The 20,580-nt window shown below is 39.8% G+C and overlaps 4 protein-coding genes across 6 annotated transcripts; 1 reads left to right on the top strand and 3 right to left on the bottom strand.

Moving 5' to 3' along the window:
• Positions 1–32: 32 nt before the first annotated feature.
• Positions 33–1,749, bottom strand: LOC104921398 (ubiquitin thioesterase OTUB2). The gene is made up of 5 exons (XM_010733921.3): positions 1,454–1,749; positions 1,257–1,375; positions 1,089–1,173; positions 380–571; positions 33–271 (listed from the first exon to the last, which is right to left on the bottom strand). Exons 1-5 carry the CDS (start codon positions 1,532–1,534, stop codon positions 65–67), a joined length of 684 nt encoding a protein of 227 aa, XP_010732223.2. The 5' UTR covers positions 1,535–1,749; the 3' UTR covers positions 33–64.
• A 1,492-nt stretch (positions 1,750–3,241) lies between these two features.
• Positions 3,242–5,768, bottom strand: ccdc197 (coiled-coil domain containing 197). The gene is made up of 9 exons (XM_019279523.2): positions 5,273–5,768; positions 5,124–5,169; positions 4,742–4,918; positions 4,499–4,656; positions 4,332–4,414; positions 4,076–4,248; positions 3,884–3,994; positions 3,672–3,788; positions 3,242–3,593 (listed from the first exon to the last, which is right to left on the bottom strand). Exons 1-9 carry the CDS (start codon positions 5,644–5,646, stop codon positions 3,408–3,410), a joined length of 1,425 nt encoding a protein of 474 aa, XP_019135068.2. The 5' UTR covers positions 5,647–5,768; the 3' UTR covers positions 3,242–3,407.
• Positions 5,769–8,110: 2,342 nt separating this feature from the next.
• On the top strand, positions 8,111–14,333 carry asb2b (ankyrin repeat and SOCS box containing 2b). 2 transcript variants are annotated; one of them, XM_019279520.2, is made up of 9 exons: positions 8,111–8,217; positions 8,758–8,970; positions 11,575–11,744; positions 11,945–12,100; positions 12,212–12,457; positions 12,541–12,712; positions 12,914–13,514; positions 13,615–13,768; positions 13,916–14,333. In XM_019279520.2, the coding sequence occupies exons 2-9, from the start codon at positions 8,855–8,857 to the stop codon at positions 14,044–14,046; spliced, it is 1,746 nt and encodes a 581-aa protein (XP_019135065.1). In that variant the 5' UTR covers positions 8,111–8,217; positions 8,758–8,854; the 3' UTR covers positions 14,047–14,333. The 2 variants fall into 2 exon arrangements, with proteins under 2 accessions (XP_019135065.1, XP_027131042.1); XM_027275241.1 differs by lacking the exons at positions 8,111–8,217; positions 8,758–8,970 and adding an exon at positions 10,310–10,921.
• LOC104921400 (protein FAM181A) lies at positions 12,242–16,068 on the bottom strand. Of its 2 annotated transcripts, XR_002043170.2 has the most exons (3): positions 15,688–16,068; positions 14,508–15,579; positions 12,242–12,310 (listed from the first exon to the last, which is right to left on the bottom strand). XR_002043170.2 is itself a non-coding variant. In XM_010733923.3 (2 exons), exon 2 carries the CDS (start codon positions 15,518–15,520, stop codon positions 14,741–14,743), a length of 780 nt encoding a protein of 259 aa, XP_010732225.2. In that variant the 5' UTR covers positions 15,521–15,579; positions 15,688–16,068; the 3' UTR covers positions 14,359–14,740. The 2 variants fall into 2 exon arrangements, 1 of the variants encoding a protein (XP_010732225.2); XM_010733923.3 differs by lacking the exon at positions 12,242–12,310 and having other exon boundaries at positions 14,359–15,579.
• Between the last annotated feature and the right edge of the window lie 4,512 nt (positions 16,069–20,580).

The raw sequence follows: 20,580 nt of genomic DNA, 5'->3' as shown, positions 1-20,580 counted from the left end.
GCCTAGTTTGGATTTTGTTCAACCAAAGTCAATATTCCTGAGTTGAATCCTGCTGGATGACTGGTCAGTGTTGAGGTCGTGGGTAGAGAATGTTATAATGTGATGTTTGGTAGAGGAGGTGCAAAGAGGGTTCAGCACCCTCTGGAATGACATGGTGAGCCAACTGCTGATCATCGCCCTCCATGGAGACGATGTGGATGCAAATACCCAGCGCCTGTGACAGAGCTAAGATGTCCACGTGATCACACTCCATCGCCATGGCCTCCACTTCCTGAAGGAAGAAAGTGAAGTCATTACAATTTTGTTAATTTCTGGACAGTAAAAGACGGTGTGTGTTTTGTTTTTCTTCACTAGATGGCGGCAACACTTTGTCACTAACTTGATGACAGTAGGCTAGCAGATTGGGCGCTTCCACAAAGTGGCAGAAGAAGTCGGCCTGGTTTTGCAGGTGCGCTGAAGTGAGCAGCCTGAGATACTGCACCACACTGTCAGACGTCGCCTGCTCATTGAAGAGCTGGAGGAGCCGGTCTTCCTGCTCATCAGCCTGGCACTGCTCCACAACGTTCACCAGCTTCAAGAGAGCAGAAACAATTAGGTACTTTTCCTGCACCTTTTTTAATACGAAGCAGACTAGTCACTCTTAAATGTATCACTTTCAGTAGTGGGTTCCTATTTTCAAGATGTCAATCACTAACATACAGACAGTTACAGAGTGTGGACTGACTGGAAATCACACAAGATGGTAGGTTTAAGTACAATACAGTATATTGGAAAAGTGGCTGTCCTATCCAGAAGCTCACTTGTGAATGAAATTTTGTTACAGTCACAAAAACATTGTCATTTATCGACCCAACCTGGAATTATTAAGGTATATAACAAATAGGTCCCAGGCCACTTTTTCAAAGCTTTGGCCTCCTCCATGTAATTTTTTCTAAGTGTGTTTTAAAAAAACAAATTCCCCTTATTGTCTGAGCATTTTTGATCAATAAAAGTGTTTATTATGCTAATTATAATCACTCCCTACTGTTCCCTTCTGCTACCTGGCTACAAAAAAATAAATGGTGTGCCTGGGAAAGGAAATGATTTACCGTGTTCAGGTGGTGCTTAAAGGAACTCTCATCAAATCCCGCAGTAGCAAAATCTTTGCAGGTTTGTATAATTGTCTCCTTAAATCTGAAAATGAAACCAACAAGACCAACTTAAATGAGTTTGAGTTCAGTCTGCACGAATGGGTAATGGTAACGATGATAACTGACCTCTGCAAAGCCCTGGCACTGTGCAGCACTGACTCCAAGTGTGCGAAGCACAGGGCTCTGTAGAAGCAGTTTCCATCCCCCCGCACTTGTCTCACGGAGGAAAATTGGCTGCTTAAATCCTAACAAAGGACAATAGGTGTGGTTAATATAAGATACCATCTGCAGTGCACCAACCAAACCCAAGTTAAAAAGCCTACTTTATATTTGGCACCCGGCGTTTGCTCAGGAAACAGCGAAGAAATGTCCTCTCTGCATGAGACCAGGCTGCCAGCCTCCATTTGTCGACAGCGTTAACTAGAGAGCCCAAACCACAGCTTCAGGGCCCGACGAGCCGCGTGACATACCTCCGTGTTTCAACAACATGTGAGGAGGGGGGGGGCAGCAATGCAAGAAAAGGTAATTATAGTTTAGGCAAGACTCTCTGCGTCAAAGGTATGTGTCAAAACATTGTTGCGATTTCATTTCCATTTCCTGAAAACCGGATGTTTGCATGTACCACGTGCTCGTGTTAAAGGGACAGTACATGCTTTAAAGCCTTTGTAGATGAAGCCTGGGATGAGCCTTACAGGTCAAGTGTGTAAGATGTAGGAGGTCTCTATTTACAAAATATGGCAGAAGAATATAATATGCATAACTTTTTTTTTTAGTGTATAATCACATGAAAAGAAGTATCTCTATGTTTCTGTTACCTCACGGGGTCAGCAAGGGTCAGTCTCTTTCATGCTCGTGAGGAGAGATTGAGGTGAGGGGTTGCAATCAACAACTAAGCTGCTAGATGCCCCTAAATCCTGCACACTGGTCCTGTTAGATAGACACCGGTGTGTTGGCCTATTCTAGCTGACGCGAGGCGAGAGGCGGGGTACACCCCGGACAAGTTGCCAGTTCATCATAGGGTACATAGAGACAAACAACCATTACGACAATACATAATTAGCCTATTGTAGGTTAGTTTCTACATGTTTCCATAACTGTATGAGAGTCACCAACAGTAAAATCAGCAATACTTTAGTGTAAAATAAATATATTTTGTTACAAGTAAAATACACATAAAAAACATTCTAATGTTGAAGCATAAAAGTATTATCTAAAGTACTGTATTTTACCTGTACAATAATGTATCATATTTATCTGTTGCTATATTTAAATCTCCAAACCATCAGGTAACTATAGCTGTTACATTATTTCCCTCTGAAATGTAGCAAAAATATATATAAATACTAAAATACAATTATTTCAAAATTATCCAAGTAAAATTAAGAGTAAATGTACTTAATTACTCTCCACCACTAGTCATAAATAGTATTCTGAAGCCCTGAAGGTAGGGGGCTCAGACAGTCCACTGAAGGGATCCTTTCACATTTATGAAGCATCTACTAAAATGGCAGGAGGATGGAGGATAGTCACACTAGCCAGAAGTACTCTAAACTGAAGTGTTGCTTCATAGCCTGACATGCCAGATTATTACTTAAACTGCAGGAATACAAATTAAAGACAAAAAGGCATGTTGTCATGTTTTTCTGCTTCCACTGCACTGCCCAGATGAGTAGCACTGCAGCATAACTGGTGATCCACTGCACTTGGAGGTTGTATAAAACCTGTCGGGCAAGGCCAAGCAGGTCATAATCAATTATTTGCTTTGCAGAAAATGTGTTAGTGATATGTAGGACCTATAAGAGCAATGTCAGATTGTCTGTGCAACATTATATTTAGTTTACTGTACAAACAAAATGCACAATACTGCAAAGAATCCTTGCTCCACATAATTTAAAAACAGAAAATAGCATGCATGCCATTGCACACCCATTTAAGGGAGAATTCTTCCTTACAAACAGCTTAATTTGAATGTTACCATTTATTTCAAAATGCAGCAATGATTACATTCCAGACACATATTTTCGAAGTTCTGGTGCACAGTAATTTACAAAATCTATTAAGTTTTAGTGCAAAATTTGGTGCATAGCATTTAAAGATTTCTGTCTACTGAAACTCTACAACATAAACTAAACAAAGATGAGCCAAAACTCTCTGAAATGTTGATGACAATAACACAACACAAGGTTTATTTACTCCAGAGTCAAACTACTGTTTTCAAGGTCAACAATAAACATTCACACTTAACAAACATGAAATCAGAATTATAAAAGTTCTTCATCAACTCATTGTTTCGCTCTTTCTGCTGACTTTGCTCGGACTTTTGATTTGTGTTTTGCTGCTCATGCTTTTCATCGATCCTCTCCCTCTTCTGTCTGTCAGAGCTGTTTTACTTGTCATGGCAGACCCTGACTCCATCAGTCTCCTCACTCTCTTCTCTGTGTCTGCCTTATCCAGAAGATATTCCTGAAAACAAAGTTAGGCAAAGGAATTTCAATTTCACAGTACAAATACTAATATTTAACTCTTTTCTTCCAATATTACCTTCACCATGTCCATCATTGTCAGTACGTTCATGTTTTCCAGAGGTCCATATGCGTCTAGATAACACTGCTCGGCAAGGTTGTTGATGGCCATAAGCAAGGCTCCCACTTGTCCAACCTGAGAGACAATGGCATATGACAATGTTTCTATCCAAATCTCCTGTCTGTAATTTAGCTAAGAGTCATTTTCATCTCATAATCTTGAAAGCATACCTTCTCTCTGGACAGGCTTTCCTGCGTCATCAGGTTAACCTCCATCTGCTTGTTCTTCTCTTTCAGGGTTTCTAACTCACTCTGGAGTTCAGACAGTTCCTTATTGGCCATCTGCAACACACATAAAAACTCTAATAGGTTGTTCATTTAAGCAATGCCATATAATCTAAATAGTATCTCTGTGTGTCTGACCAGTTTTTTTACGCTGTGTTCCTGCTTCATGGTCTGCAGTTGTCGCTGGCCCTGCTCAACCTCTTCCTCCAGACGCCGTACACGCTGCAGAAGCTCTTTGTGGGTGATGGACAGGGTCTCATGGCGCCGAATGATGGGCATAACCAAAGAGTCAGACCCATTGTCAAGGTAAGCTGAAAAGGATTACACTCGGTGTATAAGTAACTCATTAGGATAAATAGAGCAGGTCCATGTAAACAGTCAGTTTTGAACTCACAGCTGGGGAAATAATCTAGTGTTTTCATCAAGTAATCCTCATAGATTTTGTATTTTGCCATTCTCTCCTTTAAAACTTGATGGCTGTGAATTGAGATATGATAACAGAGGTGAAAAAGATGACTTAAGAAGTGATATCTTCACATTAAAGCTTTCATTCGTTCTCACCTGGCTCTAAGTTGTTTCAGCTGTTCTGTCAGATCTTCTAACTCTCTCTGCTTCAACATGTTCTGCTCCCGTGCATCCTCAAACTTTTTCCGCGCCTGGCGTCGCTTCACATCATTTTCAGCCACAAACTTTTCAAATTTCATCACCCTCTCTTTAGTCTGGGTAAACGGATCCCAAAGGGAAACTGTGTTAGGACAGAGTCATTTGACAGTGGTATATTCAAATTGGGAGGTTCCCATTCACCTGCTGTTGTTTTATTTCCAGTTCAGACCTTCTCCGAGCTAGAGCCTCCACATAGCTTTTAAACTCTTGCCGTTTGAGTGCTAGTTGTTTGTCCACCTCATCCAACTCAGCCTGTTTCTTCAGAACCAGGGTCTTTTGTGTAGTATTCACTCCTGTCTCAAGGACTCTGCTGGGAGTCTGCATATATATATACATATTAAAAAATACAATCAGCTGCACAAACACTAAAACTCTTTTCACATAGCCTAAAAGATCCACGAAAGAGTGAGTCAGCACAAATCAAATTTATTTATTAGTAATGTTATTTTAATATTAATATTATATTTCCTAAATACACAGGTTGACAAGAAATGAATGTATCCTTATTTTTATACTGTCTCACCTCTGTTACAACTGGTATGTGGTTGACATTTTCCTCTTTTCTTTGTCTGAGGAGAAAAATAATTATGAGGCGAAACATTCATGAATGGGTTTTTAAAGAGAAAGGACATTGACATGCTGCCCACTTTATAATAAAAAGCAAATGCCTACCTGGTGTCTTCCGACTGTGTTACAAAAATATTTCTCATTCTGTTTTGCACCGTCAGTTTTAGACGAGGATCGCTACTGTCTATGACAGGGAGTAAAGACGTCGTCATGGTGTTGCGTTTGTTTTTGTTTTGTTTTGTTTTTTTGCAAATATATCGTCCAGGAATCCTGATGAGTGAACAAGTCCTGTAGTTATTCCACGTTTGGACGATCAGAAAGAAGTCCAAACGGGCCTGTTCCGGATGTTTTCCTGGATTTGTGTAGCTGTTGCCCAGGTAACGGAGGCGAGACAACAGGGAATGTGCCGGGATCGTTTCTCCGTTGTCATGGCAACTGCCAGGGAGGCGGCACTGTTTTATTGACTGAATAAATGGCATGGAAATGAGATCGTTAGAGATCCGAGACGAGGAGAAAATGAAGAGAGATCACTTCGTTTTAATTCCCCTGAACTGTTTACCAAATTAAGCAGAGGACCGAACTACAGACGGCTGACACATGCGGTCCAAAGACGGGATGCACAGTACGGGATGAACGGGTCTGTTACTCTGCAGACTTGTGAACAAGTAATCACAGTTCTTTACTACAATACTATAAAAAAAATAGTTCAGAAACGTATTATCAGCTAAATGTACTTAGAGTATCAAAAGTTTAAAAAAAATGGTAGTAAAAATGGTCCCCTATCATAGATGATGTTTTTGGATTAATATTACTGCTGCATTAATGTGTATGTTACACTTTACTGCTGTAGATGTTTACAGTTGAGCTCAGTACTTTATATTGTTAGGTAGTGTAATCTGCAGCAATGCGTCATGCTCTATAAGAACTTATCCAGGAGCTTCTACAGGAGCACCATTGAGAGCTTGCATCAGAGTTTGGTACAGGAGCTCCTCACAGCCACACATCACTACAGAGAGTAGTCGAGGCAACAGACTCCCGGCCATACAGGACATTTTTCACTACCGGTGCCTGCAGAAGGCATCTCAAAGGACCACAGCCACCCAGCTTGCAGACGGTACAGGGGAATGGCTGCACGCACCACCAGACTTCTGAACACAAAACCAAACAGGACTTTTGCAAATTATGACTGCTGCTACTGAACCAGACTTGATATTTTTTTTTGTGCAATACTTTTAACACCAGTCACTTTACTCTGTTTAAATCAATACTCCAATATCCCTGTGTACACGTGCCACTTTACTCCTACTATCAACTTAGATACTGTAGTATATCCTATTTATATAGTATGTCATATCTATGTATATAGTAACACTTCAACACTTACTCACACATACAGAACACCTACACATATTTTTCATATTCTATTTTAGCCTATTTTATATTTAGTATCTTTATTTTGTGTTTCTATTTGATTCCTTATTACCTAAAAATGTTAGAATATTGTATTTTACTTCTTTATTTTTATTGTTATGTGTAGTGCTGCTACACTGATTAGTGCTCTTAATGCTGAGATTCCTCTTGTTCAACACATTTCATTGTATTGTTGACCCATGACAAATAAACCTGAAACGTGAAACTAGAAACTCATTTGAAAAAAAAAGTTCATTTGTTTGTAGCATCGCCATTCTATGAGAACCACATATCAAGTCAACTTTTCATGAGAAAAACGGCCTTGTGACAATGCATTTTCCAGCTTATTTCCCAAGAAGTAGGATTATCTCAGCCAGTTCACATTTAATGGATTAAAAAAGTACAATATTTGTAGTGAAGTAGATGTATAAAGTTATAATACAAAAGGAAATACTCAAGTAGTACTCAACCCAAAGTGCAACTACCTCAAATTTGTACCTATGTATTTGGTACTTTACACCACTATGTCCCACAATTAACTCAGTTTTGGTATGGAATGATAAAAGCATACATAAAAATAAAAAAAGGCTCATAACACAAAGTTTAACTGGTGGATGCAAGATCTCATATTTCACTGAAAAGTTCATTCTCAGTGAGAAGTTTCAACATCATGTGTGTGTTGCATAATAAGTTGCATATTGAACCATGATGGTTTCCAAAGTAGTTGTGATGTCACAAAAATGTGCTTGCACGCACCTTAAACACAGATTTGATGTAAGCACAAAGAAACACATACATCATTCTGCACAGTGAAGGTCAAACATTCAAGTGAAGTAACATTAAGTAAATCACATGTTTGAGTGAAAGGGGGCTAAATATTTGATTACATTTTTTTTTTCATAGCAGACATTGATATGAAGCTGCATCCTAATTATAGATTAAATTAAAGATAGCAGGAAAACAAGTGTAATTAATATCAAAGAGCTGAACTTCACTTACCTCTACTATTTTAATGGCCATGTCACTGTGTATGTTGGCTCACTGACAAGGCTTCCTGATACATTTCAATGGAACTGAGGCATCACATTATTGTTATGACACGCTTGTGAGAAAGAAACAAAAACAGAAAACAAAAGTTCTGGTAATGCTTATAGGAAAACTTCAATGTGAACTGAGTTATAAATAGGTGTAAATAAATGCCACCTTTCTAATCTTCTTATCCAACAGCCCTGCTCTAAATTCCACCTTCATGATGGTTATAATGTTAGAGCTATATGTTTGTATATACTATATTTTATTTTTATGGATGTAAATAAAAAAACAATTTGCTTCCAGATTGTCTTTGTCAGCCAAAAAGAAGTGTGTTAACAACTTCAGAGCTACTCGGTAGTCTAGTTCCTCAAGTTGTACATAGATAAGCTGAAGAACTTGTTTGTGTACTTCCATTTTACTGCAGGAAGCATTTTTTACAAACACGTCAGAAGAAGTGATTGCAAAACAAAAATCAGCTGTCACGGCTCTTTAAGCACGTTTTTAAAATTTCACATCATGCGAGAGTGAAACAACAGGGGGATGTGTTTAAAGGAGGATCAGCACACATGTTGAAGGAGTTTCTGTGAATAAGGAACCAGCAACACTTGGTGAGTTAAAGTCTTTGAATTATGGTGCAAGCTTTAAACGTCTCTGTATAAGGTTATGAATGGGTAGCTTATGAAACTGTTTTAATACATTTGATCATCTAAATGTGTTCAGAGCTCTCCTCTTTCTGTGTGTGTTCTTTGTTCAGGATATAGCAGCATTTTCTTAGTCCATTGGACGTAGTCAAACACAGTTGAGCAAATAAACTGTAGCTCTAGCTTTATGTGTTATTCTAATGCTGTCTTTCTGCTGCATAACTCACTGTAGCACTAAACTCAGCCTCACATCAGAGTTGAGCAGCAGAATCAAGTTGAATCAAACACAGTTGAACATGCCCTTAAAAGGCATCTATCCACATGGCCCTAAGCTGCTGCTCTCTGATGTCTGCCAGTGCAGATTTCAGCTCTGTCAAAAGAGCTTGGTCGCTAATTCATACAGTATGGCTATGATAGCATATGTGTGTTTTACTGTATATGCATTATCTTTAGTTTTAGGGGCTTTGCAAACCTTTTGTCTTCTATCTTTGGTTCCTAATCTTACAGTCTGGACCAGCAGCTTTATCACTAGTCTATGAAGAAGGCAGCAGCGCACTGTTGGATGTCCATGTCCTCAGACTAAGCAACACATCTTCCTCCTGTGATGATCGCTGTCAGCAGATCCAGGTCTCTTTACCAGAGATTAAACAATGATATCAGAGACAGGCTGGCTGTCTACTCCCTGAGTCTCCACACTTCAGTCAACTCAACAGTGCTCAGGTAAAGAAACATGATATTACTTTATTAGGCACTTTTTTTACAAGGTACTGCATAGCATTTATTATAGTAAAACAATCCCGGAATACATCTTCGTGTTATTCTGGTTGAAATGACTATGCTGATTTATATTCACTATAATCACTTTCCACTAAAATAAAGTAATTCTTTCAGTGTTTCTTTTTACTTTACTTTTACTTTATAACAGTTGATCAGCACATTAAATTGCCAAAAGAAAACAACAAAGGAAAAGTTTTGTCCCTTCTGGATATCTGAAACTGCTGGCAAAGTTATTCATTACACTGTTACACTTTTAACTTTATTGTATTTTGCTGTACTTTGTGTGTCTTCCTTTGAGAAATGACAGCTTGTCTTACCTCATAGCTGTGACTCGTTATAATGTCCAGCCAGAGGTTTGTGTAGTAAAATTATGTCCAGTATAACTGGCTGTTATTCATGAATTTCTATGGGGAGTTCTTTCATTTCCAAAGCATAGGGTCTATTCCTCAGTATGGGAGGACTCCCTTGTCAGGAAAAAGACAACTAAACTTTGGTTGAACCCCTAATCAAGTTGTTTTACAGTATTTGTTGCTTTTCCAGACTATGCAGCCAAGCCAAATTAAAAAAAAAGTTAAGACACAATTTGCTCACCAGTGCCCCCAATAGGATTTAAAAGACCAGTGATTTAGTGGCATCTATAGCGGATTGGCTGATTGCACCCCTCTCTCCTCATCCTTTCCTTTTCATCAAGAAGGAGAAAATATGTTGTGTGCAATACAATATGAAAGGTCCTATCTAGAGTCAATATTTAGTTTGTCCTTTCTGGGCTACTGTAGGAACATGGCAGTTCATTTTGGCAGACTCTGAGGAAGCTGGATCTGCAGCATCTATAGATATGAAAACAAAAAAATCATTTACAGTTGATAATATGAAAACATAGTCATGTATATTATATTCCATTTCTGTCATATTCTGTAAATAGAACCTCTAAATCTTACACACCTTTAATTTTGAACCCTTTTAGGAGGCATGTGAGGGAAAATCTGTGTCTTAGAAATAGATAAAATAAAATAAATTAATTTTCTCTAGTGTGAATACATTATCAAACATAAACCAGAGATTGTGGTCAAAGCTTATGTTATCAATGTAAATGAGAGTTTACAGAGTTGTTTACATTCTACCAAAACATACAAGTTATGAACAATTGGGATTTTAGACATGATTCTCATACTTTATTTGAAAAGACTTCTCTGAGCATCTTCCAGTACAATGCAGCTGAACATGTTTTATCGTTCTCAGACCTGGACAGCAAACTTCAAAGGGATACAGAGTCTAAACCTCCCAGTATTTCTAAAATCTTGGCTACAGCCCTGGTTTCTATGCTTTGTTGTGAACTCATTTATTTATAGGTCTCAAAAAAGAGAGACTCATGAATGATGATGGGTCTATCTTTTATCTTCTGTAGCTGTTGTTGTCATTAATTGTTTTATGTTTCCCCACTCTGGTATTGTTCCTGCTCATTCTTGCCTAAGTTCCCCTTTAAGATTAGTCATTTTTTATTAACTGGCTGTTTAATGTGGAAACCAGCCAATAGAATAAAGGCTCCGTGCAAAGAAAGACATCTTTGGGCTGCATTACCTCCAGCATTGCCTGCCTTATCTCTGAATGACCGAGTCTCTTGACATATATGGATAAACCCGTCACTCTGCGGCTCGACAATACAGTCCCAAAATAATCTGAGAGAGCACAGCTGAGCCCCCCGCTCGACGCTGCTCGCTGCGCCCTGTGACCACATACTGCCGTGAAATCTCTCACCAGTAATGACCAAATTCAGCTATTCTGAATACTTATCTCAATTTCGTAATGCTGGAGGTAAATGTAATAATGTTGTGTCGCGACTGCGGGGAGACAGGAGGAGAGGAGACGCTCAGAGCGACATAACGTCAGAGCCGGAGTGAGTCTTTTGTTTGGTTTGGCACAGAGACTGCGTGTGTTTACGCGCGCGTGTGTGTGTGTGTGTGTGTGTGTGTGTGTGTGGTCTGTGTGTGTGAGAACTGAGATCTTCTGTGTCACTTTAGAAAAATATTATTGAGATATGTTTAATGATTCATTTAATAACTATAATATATTATACTACTATACTATATATATATAATATTACATTTGTTAGAATTCAGTATTGCTGTTAAAAGGGGCCAAGATTCAGATACTCATCTAAATCTATATATTATCACAACTGAAAATGTTTGAAAACACTAAAAAACAGTCAAATCTGTAACCACTGATTTATGGTGCTGACAGAATGTTTTTATGTTGTGTGTGTTTGTGTGTGTCATGAGTGACTTGTCTATTGTATATATGTACATGTTCATATGTTTTTTGACGTTTTATGTCCTGCCAGGGACTGCGGATGTAAATTAGCCTGAGGCTAACTCTGGTACAATGCATGTTTTAATTGTACATGGTCCCTAATAAACGTAAACAAACAAATAAAGGTCCATGGTTGCATCACAACTACAGCCCTCAAACAGTGCTGATGTCTGTCTGAAATTACACTTAATTGTATTTTTAGTGTAAATAATAAAGTGTTTTTTCTCTCCTTTTAAGGGATGTTGACCCAGTGGTCTTTGCCATTGGAAGAGGCGATCTGAAGGCTCTTAATGATCTGGCAACATCCGCTGCTCACCACCTCCAGAAGGAGGACAAAGATGGGTGGATACCTTTGCACCATGCTGCCTTCTGTGGACAGACGGAGTGCTTGAAGATCCTACTGAGGGGTATGACATTCAAAGCATTATTGAGGATCTTTAATTTGAATCAAATAGGCTCAGTGCGATAATGTAGGAAAATGAGAACAGTATGGACAGAGTGCTGACATGTCCCTGACTTTCAAACGTTGTTTGCACATGTCTTAATATGCTACAAAAGTCACTCAGTTTGTTTTGTTTTGTGTATTTATGTATATTTTTGTCTTCAGCCCATCCAGTTTCAGTGGACAAACGTACCTTGCAGGAGCAGACAGCCTTGCTGCTCGCTGTGTCTTGTGAACACTCGTCATGTGTGCAGTGCCTTCTGGAGGCAGGCGCCGACCCCGACATCAGCAGCAAGAACAAAGAGACCCCTTTGTACAAAGGTACAGCTGTGAAATCAGTTGTATACAGCAGATCTATATAGACTAAAACAAGTGTGGATAACTAGGTGTGTAGTGTGGAAATGACTCAGTGTGTCTTATCTGTTTCTGTAGCCTGTGAGTTGGAGAATGTGGATATGGTGAGCCTCATTCTGTCCTATGGAGCCACAGTGAACCAGCGGTGTGGTCAGGGTTGGACAGCCCTCCATGAGGCTGTATCCAAAAACAATACAGAGATCTGTGAGATACTAATAAGAGCCGGGGCCTCAATCAATCCACCTAATACCTACAGCATCACACCACTCATTGTAGCAGCTCAGCGAGGACAGATGAGGGCACTGTGTTACCTTATTGGAAAAGGTACTTTACTACACAAAATATTCCCCCTTTTAACGCTTTTCATCTTCATTTAAAGGTTATAAAGACTTGATGCTTTTCTGTAGGTGCAGATGTGAACATCCAGACATGTGATGGCGTCACAGCGCTGCATGAGGCTAGTAAAAATGGCCACAGGGAAAGCGTAGCGGTGCTGTTGACTAAAAACGCTGATGCCAACAAACCCACCAACTCAGGACTGCTGCCATTGCATTTTGCTGCACAATATGGACACCATGAGTAAGTTGAGTAAGCTGAGTAATTAGGTGTCATTATAATAGTTAACAATGGTTAAGATGTAGATATTCAGATACAACAATTGTGGTCAATGTGCAATAGAGCATTTACTGTAAATAGTGATATAATAAGAGTTAAATAAATTACTTTGTCTTTGTTGCCTCAATGTATTCTGCTTTGTTAACATCCTCACTTTGTGTTCAGGATTGTGTCCCTGCTTGTCCCAGTGACAAGTCGAGCCAGGCTCCGTCACAGTTGCATCAGCCCCCTCCACCTGGCAGCAGAGCACAACAGACACACTGTGGCAGCTGTGCTGCTGAAGACAGGTGCAGATGTAAACGCCACACTGGCCCACAGTCACTCTGTCCAGTATGCTGATCAACGAGCAACAGCCCTCTACTTTGCTATCGCCAACGGCAGCACTGAGACAGCAGAGGTGCTACTAAACGCTGGTGCTAGTCTAAGCCTGGACCCAGTCAGTCCTTTACTGATGGCTGTACGGCAGGGCTGTGTCAGCACTGTGTCCTTACTGCTGGAGAGAGGGGCCGATGCCAACGCTAGAATCCCGTCTTATGCTACTGCGTTCCCTGCTGTTGTTGCACTTTGCATGAATAATCTGTCTCTGCTCAAGTGCCTTTTGGACAATGGCTGCGATGCTCTCTCCTGTTTTACATGTACACATGGCAATGCACCTCACCCAACAGGAGAAGGATCCCATATAAGAAATGGCAGCAATGGATATGTTTTGCTGAATGAAAATATACTTCCTTTAAACTGCAGTGAGCCACCAGAAAGGGAAACACAGGTTTGAAAAGGAAGCAAAAGTAATGTCACAGATTTCACAAAGTAACTGAAATTTGTATGTTCTTTATAAGCAATTTGTCTTTTTTCCAATTTTTTTTCAGTTCTGTGAGTGGATCTCAGCATCAGTTATGTGTAAATGGGCAGGACCGATCATAGACCTGCTGCTGGAGCATGTTGGCCATGTTCAGCTGTGCAGCAAGCTCACTGAACTACTGGACAGCCGTGAAGAATGGCTCGCTGTTAAGAGGAAGTCATGTAAGTGTCAGGCAAAATCTTATCATTTACTTCCATCCTAACATGCAAATGTGTCTCTTTCACTTCCTCACATGTGCATGTAATACAGTTCGTCTACAAATATGCAAGTGACAGTCCTCTTTGTCTTTTCTCCTGTCTTGTCTACAGCGTCACCTCGTCCATTGCTGCACCTTTGCAGATTAAAGATTCGGACTGAAATGGGGAGACACAGACTGAAATCTCTCACAAGCCTACCTCTGCCAAACAGACTGATCAGATACCTGACCCTGACTGACTGACTGACTTTAAGAAGAACATCAAGCAACATAGGCATCAGATGTGGAACTAAATTTATCATTGTGTTTCTTTTTTTAGTTGCCTCTAATATCTTAAATCTAAAAAAGCAATGTTCTATGTATAAAACATCTATTTATAACATATATAATGTGACACTGGGTTCCTTTAATCTGTATGTCAGAATGTTTTGCAGTTTCACAGAAGTGCTCCAGTAAAAATGATCTATTTCCCAAAGGAGTCCTTGAGGGAAGTTGAATCATTTATTAAAAAATAAAAGGCATTTTTTTCATATGTGCCTATCAAACATTACTTTGACAAAGAAAAGCAAACTATGTCCCACATTCTATTTCCATAGTTGAAAGAGAAAACTAAAACAGGATGCTTTCATTGATTTGCATGTATACTTAAAAAAAGCAACAGTCATTCACTGTAGAAACCTAAAAGTAGAAACCTTTTAACTTACTGTCAGTTTTCAGACACTCAGAGGCGTCAGAATGACATGAAAGTGAACATGATGACGCTATTTTGCAAGTGCAACTTGAGTTATACGATAAAAATAGATGAAGCTTTCCGGTAAGTGCTTGAGGAAGTGTCTCATGTACAAATGTTGAAAGAGGAAGAGTTGTCTGTGTAGAGCACAGGAGGAAATAATTAGTCCTATTTACACATCGTGTGACGGGTCCATTAGAGGAGTAATTAAATGAATCCAAACACACTGAAGATCGGTGACTGCACGGTGGGTTTGGTTGGTATGGGTTTGACCACAACGTGCGTGTGAATTTTCTGTCCATAAGGATGCTCGGGTCTCTCTATTTCACTCCCTGCTGCTTTGCTCCACAGTCCCAGGGGCGGATGGGGGACAACAATATGACTGTGGAGGACCTGGTGTCCGTGATATTGGAAGGGGCAGCAGGCGCACACACTCACACAGTGGTGAGAGGTCAGGTCCAGTTTCAGCGAGTCTTTGTCGGCAGTGTTGCGTCGACTGGATGCAGACAGATTGGCCTTTGCGTCATCATCATAACTCTTTTTCCTCTTTTCGTTTTCGCTGCCCTCAGATGTGCCTGCGTGGTTCCTTTTGACCCCTAAATGTGTGTGCTCCCTCTTAGTTTGGGTCAACTTAGGTTCCTCCCAAAATGAGGCTGGTAGTTGGCGTTTCCTCATAGGCACCTGCTCCACAGCGCAGCCCACATTCTCCACACTTTGAGCATCAGGACTGGATTTCTCTGCGACCTTTACACTCTGGTGAATAGTCCCCATGGGTTTGGTGCACCCGTACTCAGCAGATCTGTGTGTGTGACATCTCGGCACTCTGGAGTACTTCTGAGAGAAACGTTTGAGCTGTTTCTGCAGATATTTCCTGTGATCAACAGAGCGTCTGCACGGAGCTGACTTGTCCAAGGCCGCTTTGATGTCGCTGGATGCCAAATTGACAAAATTCAGCAACGTCTTTACCTCACTGTCTGCGTTTGCCATATTTGCAATGATTTTGGCCTAATCAGTCCATTTTAGAATTTGTAGTCCACCATCAAGATCTAAAGGGAAATCAGAAAAAAAATTAGGCTTTGCGTAATTGCGCATTTCTGTGTATTTGAGGAATTCTGCAATCAAGTCTAAATTGAATGTGATAAGTCTTTACTCACCACTGCTGGATGAGTCCAGACTCCTCAAAACCACAGTCCAAGCACAGACTTCTCTCCAGGCTGCAGTAGGGAACACTTCAACTAGTTGAATGAATATAAACTCCTTGTAGTTATGGTGCTTTCCTTGAACCAATCAGCGACCCCAGGCCCCTCACAATGCACCCCAATCAGCCTCCAAGCGCCCTGGTATCGAATTCTTCACCATTGCAAATTGTTGTCATGGAGATCTGGAAAAAACCGCTGAGGGGATGCGATATTTTTCCTACATGGTGATTTCTGCGCGTTGGCCAAACATCTCTTAAAATTCGGAGTGTGCTAAAATAAAAATGAGTGCAATTTCTGCTGAAATATGCATGCACTCTAGCTTTATTCTGGAGCTGGTAACGTTGAGCTTGTAACATAGATACCCCCCATACCCTCCCCAAGAGTGATGTCAGCTGTAGGATTTGGTGAAGGGTGGGGGGGATCTAAAGAGTGCATAACCATGGAAAGGGGCTTGAACGCTCAAGAATCTTGTCTTTCTGTTTGCCCCCTCAATCGAGCGACACAAAGGCTGAATTACTCATTCAAACCTCGCGGGACAAAGGGGAAGGAGCTGGATAGCACTCCTGCATTTGTAGTCAAACATTTAGAGACTTAAATCGAGTCGTCATGAAGGAGAAAGAGTCGGACAAAGCCCATAGAATTGCCATCAGCAAACATTTTCCTGTGTCATATTATGGGGTCTCCATGGCTCCCTCTGGCCCGCGGACAATAGCACAAGTTTGCACACTCGAATACTGTCACCCTGCCAACGGCAACAAGGGCCCAAAACAGGACAATCCCCAGAGAAAGCATGGGCTCCACGGGGAAGGTTGCAATGGAGTAGGAAAAGGGGACTTGTGAAATGCTAATTGAGCTTCATCCCCTTACTGAAGTGGAAAAAGAGTACCTATCGTTCCACTGAACCGCAGCAGCAGTGGAGTGAGATGTGAGGAAACTGTTTGTCTGGTAAGTAACACCTCATGCTTGTGCACTGTGCTACCCATAGTGAACCACTTTAGTACCAGGACAGGGAATCTTTAAAAAATTATGCAGTATATTATGGGCCATTTATTCAGAAAGCTGCAGCTACATGATTGATTGCCTCATTCACTCAGTTTAAGGTTGTCTGAGGAGAGACCTGCAGGTTTATATGTGCTCTGACTGGTCTATCTTTTTAGGCGGTGCATCCCTCTTGTTCTGGAGAGGCACTGGGACCCTATTGTCCTCCTCTCTTCTTCTTCCCCTCACCTCTCTGTTCAGCTGAAAGGGCCAATTAACAATGGGGCTCCCGTCCCCTGGCCTGTCACCCCACTCCTGTGCTTTTGAAGTGAGGGAGAATGAGAAAGAGGAAGCATAGTGGCATCTATAAATCTCACAACATGTCCCTGTTCTTGTGCCAAGACAGGTGGATGGGATGTTTGTCGATCATTTCACATATTTTGAGGGTTAAGCTAATTTATGGAGCTTTTCTATATTTACCTATCCACTTTATTTTAGTTTATGGGGGTCACAGAAAACTACACAAACCATCAATCCATCCAACAAAGACAGGCACACAAGTGTCACTTTAACTGCTGCATGTGTGCACAAAAGATATGCACCTAACTTGCATATCTTTGGTGCACATGCAAACTGCACTCAGAAAAGGTTGCACCCCAGAAGTGTTTTGAGTCTGAAATGATACAACGTGAAATGCTGAAACGTCATTTCTCACCATGTTTGCATTCTGTAACAGAAATCTATTTAGTAGAAGCCCAGTGGGGCACTAATACAACTGAAATCTGACTCTGTCTGTACTAGCTCTCTGGCAGAAGCTGTTCAATCCATTAGTGAATTTTATCATGGCAACATCTCTCTTTGCTCAAAAATAGCTGTAAGATAACACTGTATTGATCCCCAGGGGACAAACAAAGTGTTACAGCAGCACAAACAAACCAGATAAATATACAAGAGCAAGGAATACAAGACATTTAAAACATCTAATACGACATAAAACAACATATAATGGATTACATATCAATAATATACATATCAATAATATCTCTCTATAGGTCAAAGTAAAATAGGAATCATAACTAAACTAATCACACAACACAAATCTACACATTTCAGGAAATGAAAGGACTTTGAATCATTTCATGTTTCTTCATCACAAAAAATAAACAAACAAAATAAACATTACATTACATTATTACATTACATTGCATTTAGCAGACGCTTTTATCCAAAACAACTGTATTCAAAAGCAGTGCTGGAAATAAATGCCTATTCTTAAATATTCTCGTCATATAAATAGAATAGATAAATAGATGTACTTTTTAGATTCCTGAGAACAATAAGATGGTGTAATGATTGACAACAGAAGAAGTCGTGTTAGGAAGTAACCCAGATCTCTGTGAGAGATGACTGGTTACTGCAAAGCAATAAAAACTGTTATATAGTGGGTCCTCACAGTTTTAAACACTATGCTATGGACTTAGTAAGGTATATATACATATGAACAGATGTATATATACAGTACCAGTCAAATGTATTTATTCATTTATTGAGCATTCTTTTTTCCCTTTATTTTTATTTTCTACATTGTACAAACTATGAGTGCAGGTGCATGGGATGGCATGTCACTGCAGAATGTTATGTTAGTCATGTTGGTTAGGTGTGCCTCAAAGTTAGAATAAATTGCCAGTGTCACCAGCAAAGCACCCCAACACCATCACATTTGTTTATCAGTGGGAACCACACATGCAGACACCATCCATTCACCTGTGTCAACCAAACCAAATATCACATATTTGGAACAGACCATACAGATTTCCACTCATCTAATGCCCATTCCTTGTGTTTCTTTGCCCAAACAATTGTTTTCTTTGAGTTGGTCTCCCTCAATAGTGGTGGAGGGAATATGGAAGGATACTTAGTTAAATCAAGATGAATTTTGTTGGGACAGTAAATAAGACTCTTTTTAATGCTATCATGCTGACCCTAATTTCACTAAAATTGAACTTGGATTATTTTTATTAGTTGTTTCTCATATAATTCTCATTAATCACTGAAAAGTGATCACTGAAACTGTGGGGTTGTGGGGGGGCATTCACTTTTTTTGGGACTGCATTAGACCAATTTATTGTCCTTTTGGTTTTCATTCTTTGTTGATGTTTGCTATTATTTCTCTCTTGTAAAATATATTTAAATTGTTATGAAGGGACAAAACAGCTTTATATAGACACAAAATAGGTAGGTAGGTATAAGTACAAATATAAGTGCAAAACATGAAACTTCAGTGCGCTTTCTGTATATTCCTTATACTACTTTCTTTTTTACTTGAGTTTCAGGTATTTACTTATTCAGTCAAGAGTTTAAAAACAACAACAACGAATTTACCCACTTGCACTTGATCTTTTAATATGAAGTGCCTAAATGTCATGTGTTGCCAGACGTTCCCACTAGATGGCAGTCTACCTCCACTATGATACAGCCAACTGGACTGTTACAATAAAGGAGAAACACTCAGATAGTAAAGGTACATGCAGCTGAGTTCATTTTACCTGAACATTAATATTCCCTAAACGACACAGGGTTTTAAAATCTCTTGTTGCCTGCTATTACTTATGTAATAAATTTGGACTCTGTTTGTTTGTAGTACTGCTGATTAAGTATATTGGCAAGAATAATAACACTGAAAGACCATAGTCATCTTATTAAGAGGTTTTCTTATCTTAGTTTAAAAGGGATGTGATGTATGTTCTGGCAGACTGAGCCAGCAGGAAGGAACCAGGAGGATGTAGTGTTTTTTTCTTGTCAGATAATCAATACACGGAGAGACTGTATCAGAGGATATACAAGCTGAATCGGTGGACACACTACATGCCAGGCTTGTTGTACACTTCAACAACTCTGAAATATCTCTGCATTATATGTGCAAATGTAGTTTTACAGCAGCTGTGATTTTTCCACTCTAAAAGTCATCCACAGCTCTTGTGCATGAGCTCACCCCATTACTGTCTGTGAACAGCTTTTTGATAGGCAAGAGATGTGATAAATGCTCAGCTGCAACAAAAGGCTGTTGGGCTCAATGTTCAATCTAATGATCTTAATCCAAAATTGTCTGAATAGGTGCCTCAGATTCTGTTTATGTTATTTGAAATCATTTGGTATCAAGTAGCCTGTGATACAATTTTGTTATTTAAACCACAAGCAATACTGTCAGAGCAACAGAAATCATTTGGGCACGGCAGATGACTATGAAACATGAATGAGCAATGAAACTGAGCAGAAACACTGCCAGAGAACTAAGCTTCAAGCATAATCCCTGGTGAAGTGCCTTTAAGCAAGAAAGATAACGGATCTTCAACAGTCAAAGGGATGGTGATGGGACTCCACAACAAAGATGCATGTAGAATACAGAAGGACAAAGTGTTTAAATTGTGTAAGGCTGCAACTAATGACGCATGTCATAATTGAGACCATAAAATGTCAGAAAAAAATGCACCATCTCCGAAATCCCTAGGTGACATATATAAATGTCCAGTCAGCAATGAAAGACCCAAAGATATCACATTAACAAATATACAATAAAGTAGCTGTGACATCTGAGAAGCTGGAACTTGTCTGCAGTTTTCTTCTTGCATAATTAACAATTGTTGAAATAGTGACTTTTACAAATGTGGTGGTGTAACAATAATGTGGTGATATCAAATAAGTATTTCAAATAAACTCCAAGATCCAAACTACTGTTTTAGTGAACTCCAATAAACTATGTCACGTTGGCTCTCTATGTACATGGCTCAGGGCTGTGGGGTAATTTCATAACTGTGCCTAGTGGAGGCCACCAACAACATTATGCAACTCTGCTCTTAAAAACTATTCATT

The sequence above is a fragment of the Larimichthys crocea genome, chromosome XXIV (genome assembly GCF_000972845.2).
Source record: "Larimichthys crocea isolate SSNF chromosome XXIV, L_crocea_2.0, whole genome shotgun sequence".
Lineage (NCBI taxonomy): Eukaryota > Metazoa > Chordata > Actinopteri > Sciaenidae > Larimichthys > Larimichthys crocea.
Note: the sequence above shows the minus strand (reverse complement) of the source record. Positions and strands in the feature narration are given on the sequence as shown.

Coding starts and splice junctions, on each gene's coding strand:
- LOC104921400 (XM_010733923.3), bottom strand. CDS start 15,520: ATGGCAAACGCAGACAGTGAGGTAAAGACGTTGCTGAATTTTGTCAAT.
- ccdc197 (XM_019279523.2), bottom strand. CDS start 5,646: ATGCCATTTATTCAGTCAATAAAACAGTGCCGCCTCCCTGGCAGTTGC. Junction 4,249..4,331: donor ACTAGATTATTTCCCCAGCT/GTGAGTTCAAAA, acceptor AATCCTTTTCAG/CTTACCTTGACAATGGGTCT. Junction 3,789..3,883: donor AAAGCCTGTCCAGAGAGAAG/GTATGCTTTCAA, acceptor ATTGTCTCTCAG/GTTGGACAAGTGGGAGCCTT.
- asb2b (XM_027275241.1), top strand. CDS start 10,788: ATGACCAAATTCAGCTATTCTGAATACTTATCTCAATTTCGTAATGCT. Junction 11,745..11,944: donor CTTGAAGATCCTACTGAGGG/GTATGACATTCA, acceptor TTTTGTCTTCAG/CCCATCCAGTTTCAGTGGAC. Junction 13,515..13,614: donor CACCAGAAAGGGAAACACAG/GTTTGAAAAGGA, acceptor ATTTTTTTTCAG/TTCTGTGAGTGGATCTCAGC.
- LOC104921398 (XM_010733921.3), bottom strand. CDS start 1,534: ATGGAGGCTGGCAGCCTGGTCTCATGCAGAGAGGACATTTCTTCGCTG. Junction 1,174..1,256: donor AGTGCCAGGGCTTTGCAGAG/GTCAGTTATCAT, acceptor TTTCATTTTCAG/ATTTAAGGAGACAATTATAC. Junction 572..1,088: donor TTAAGCACCACCTGAACACG/GTAAATCATTTC, acceptor GCTCTCTTGAAG/CTGGTGAACGTTGTGGAGCA.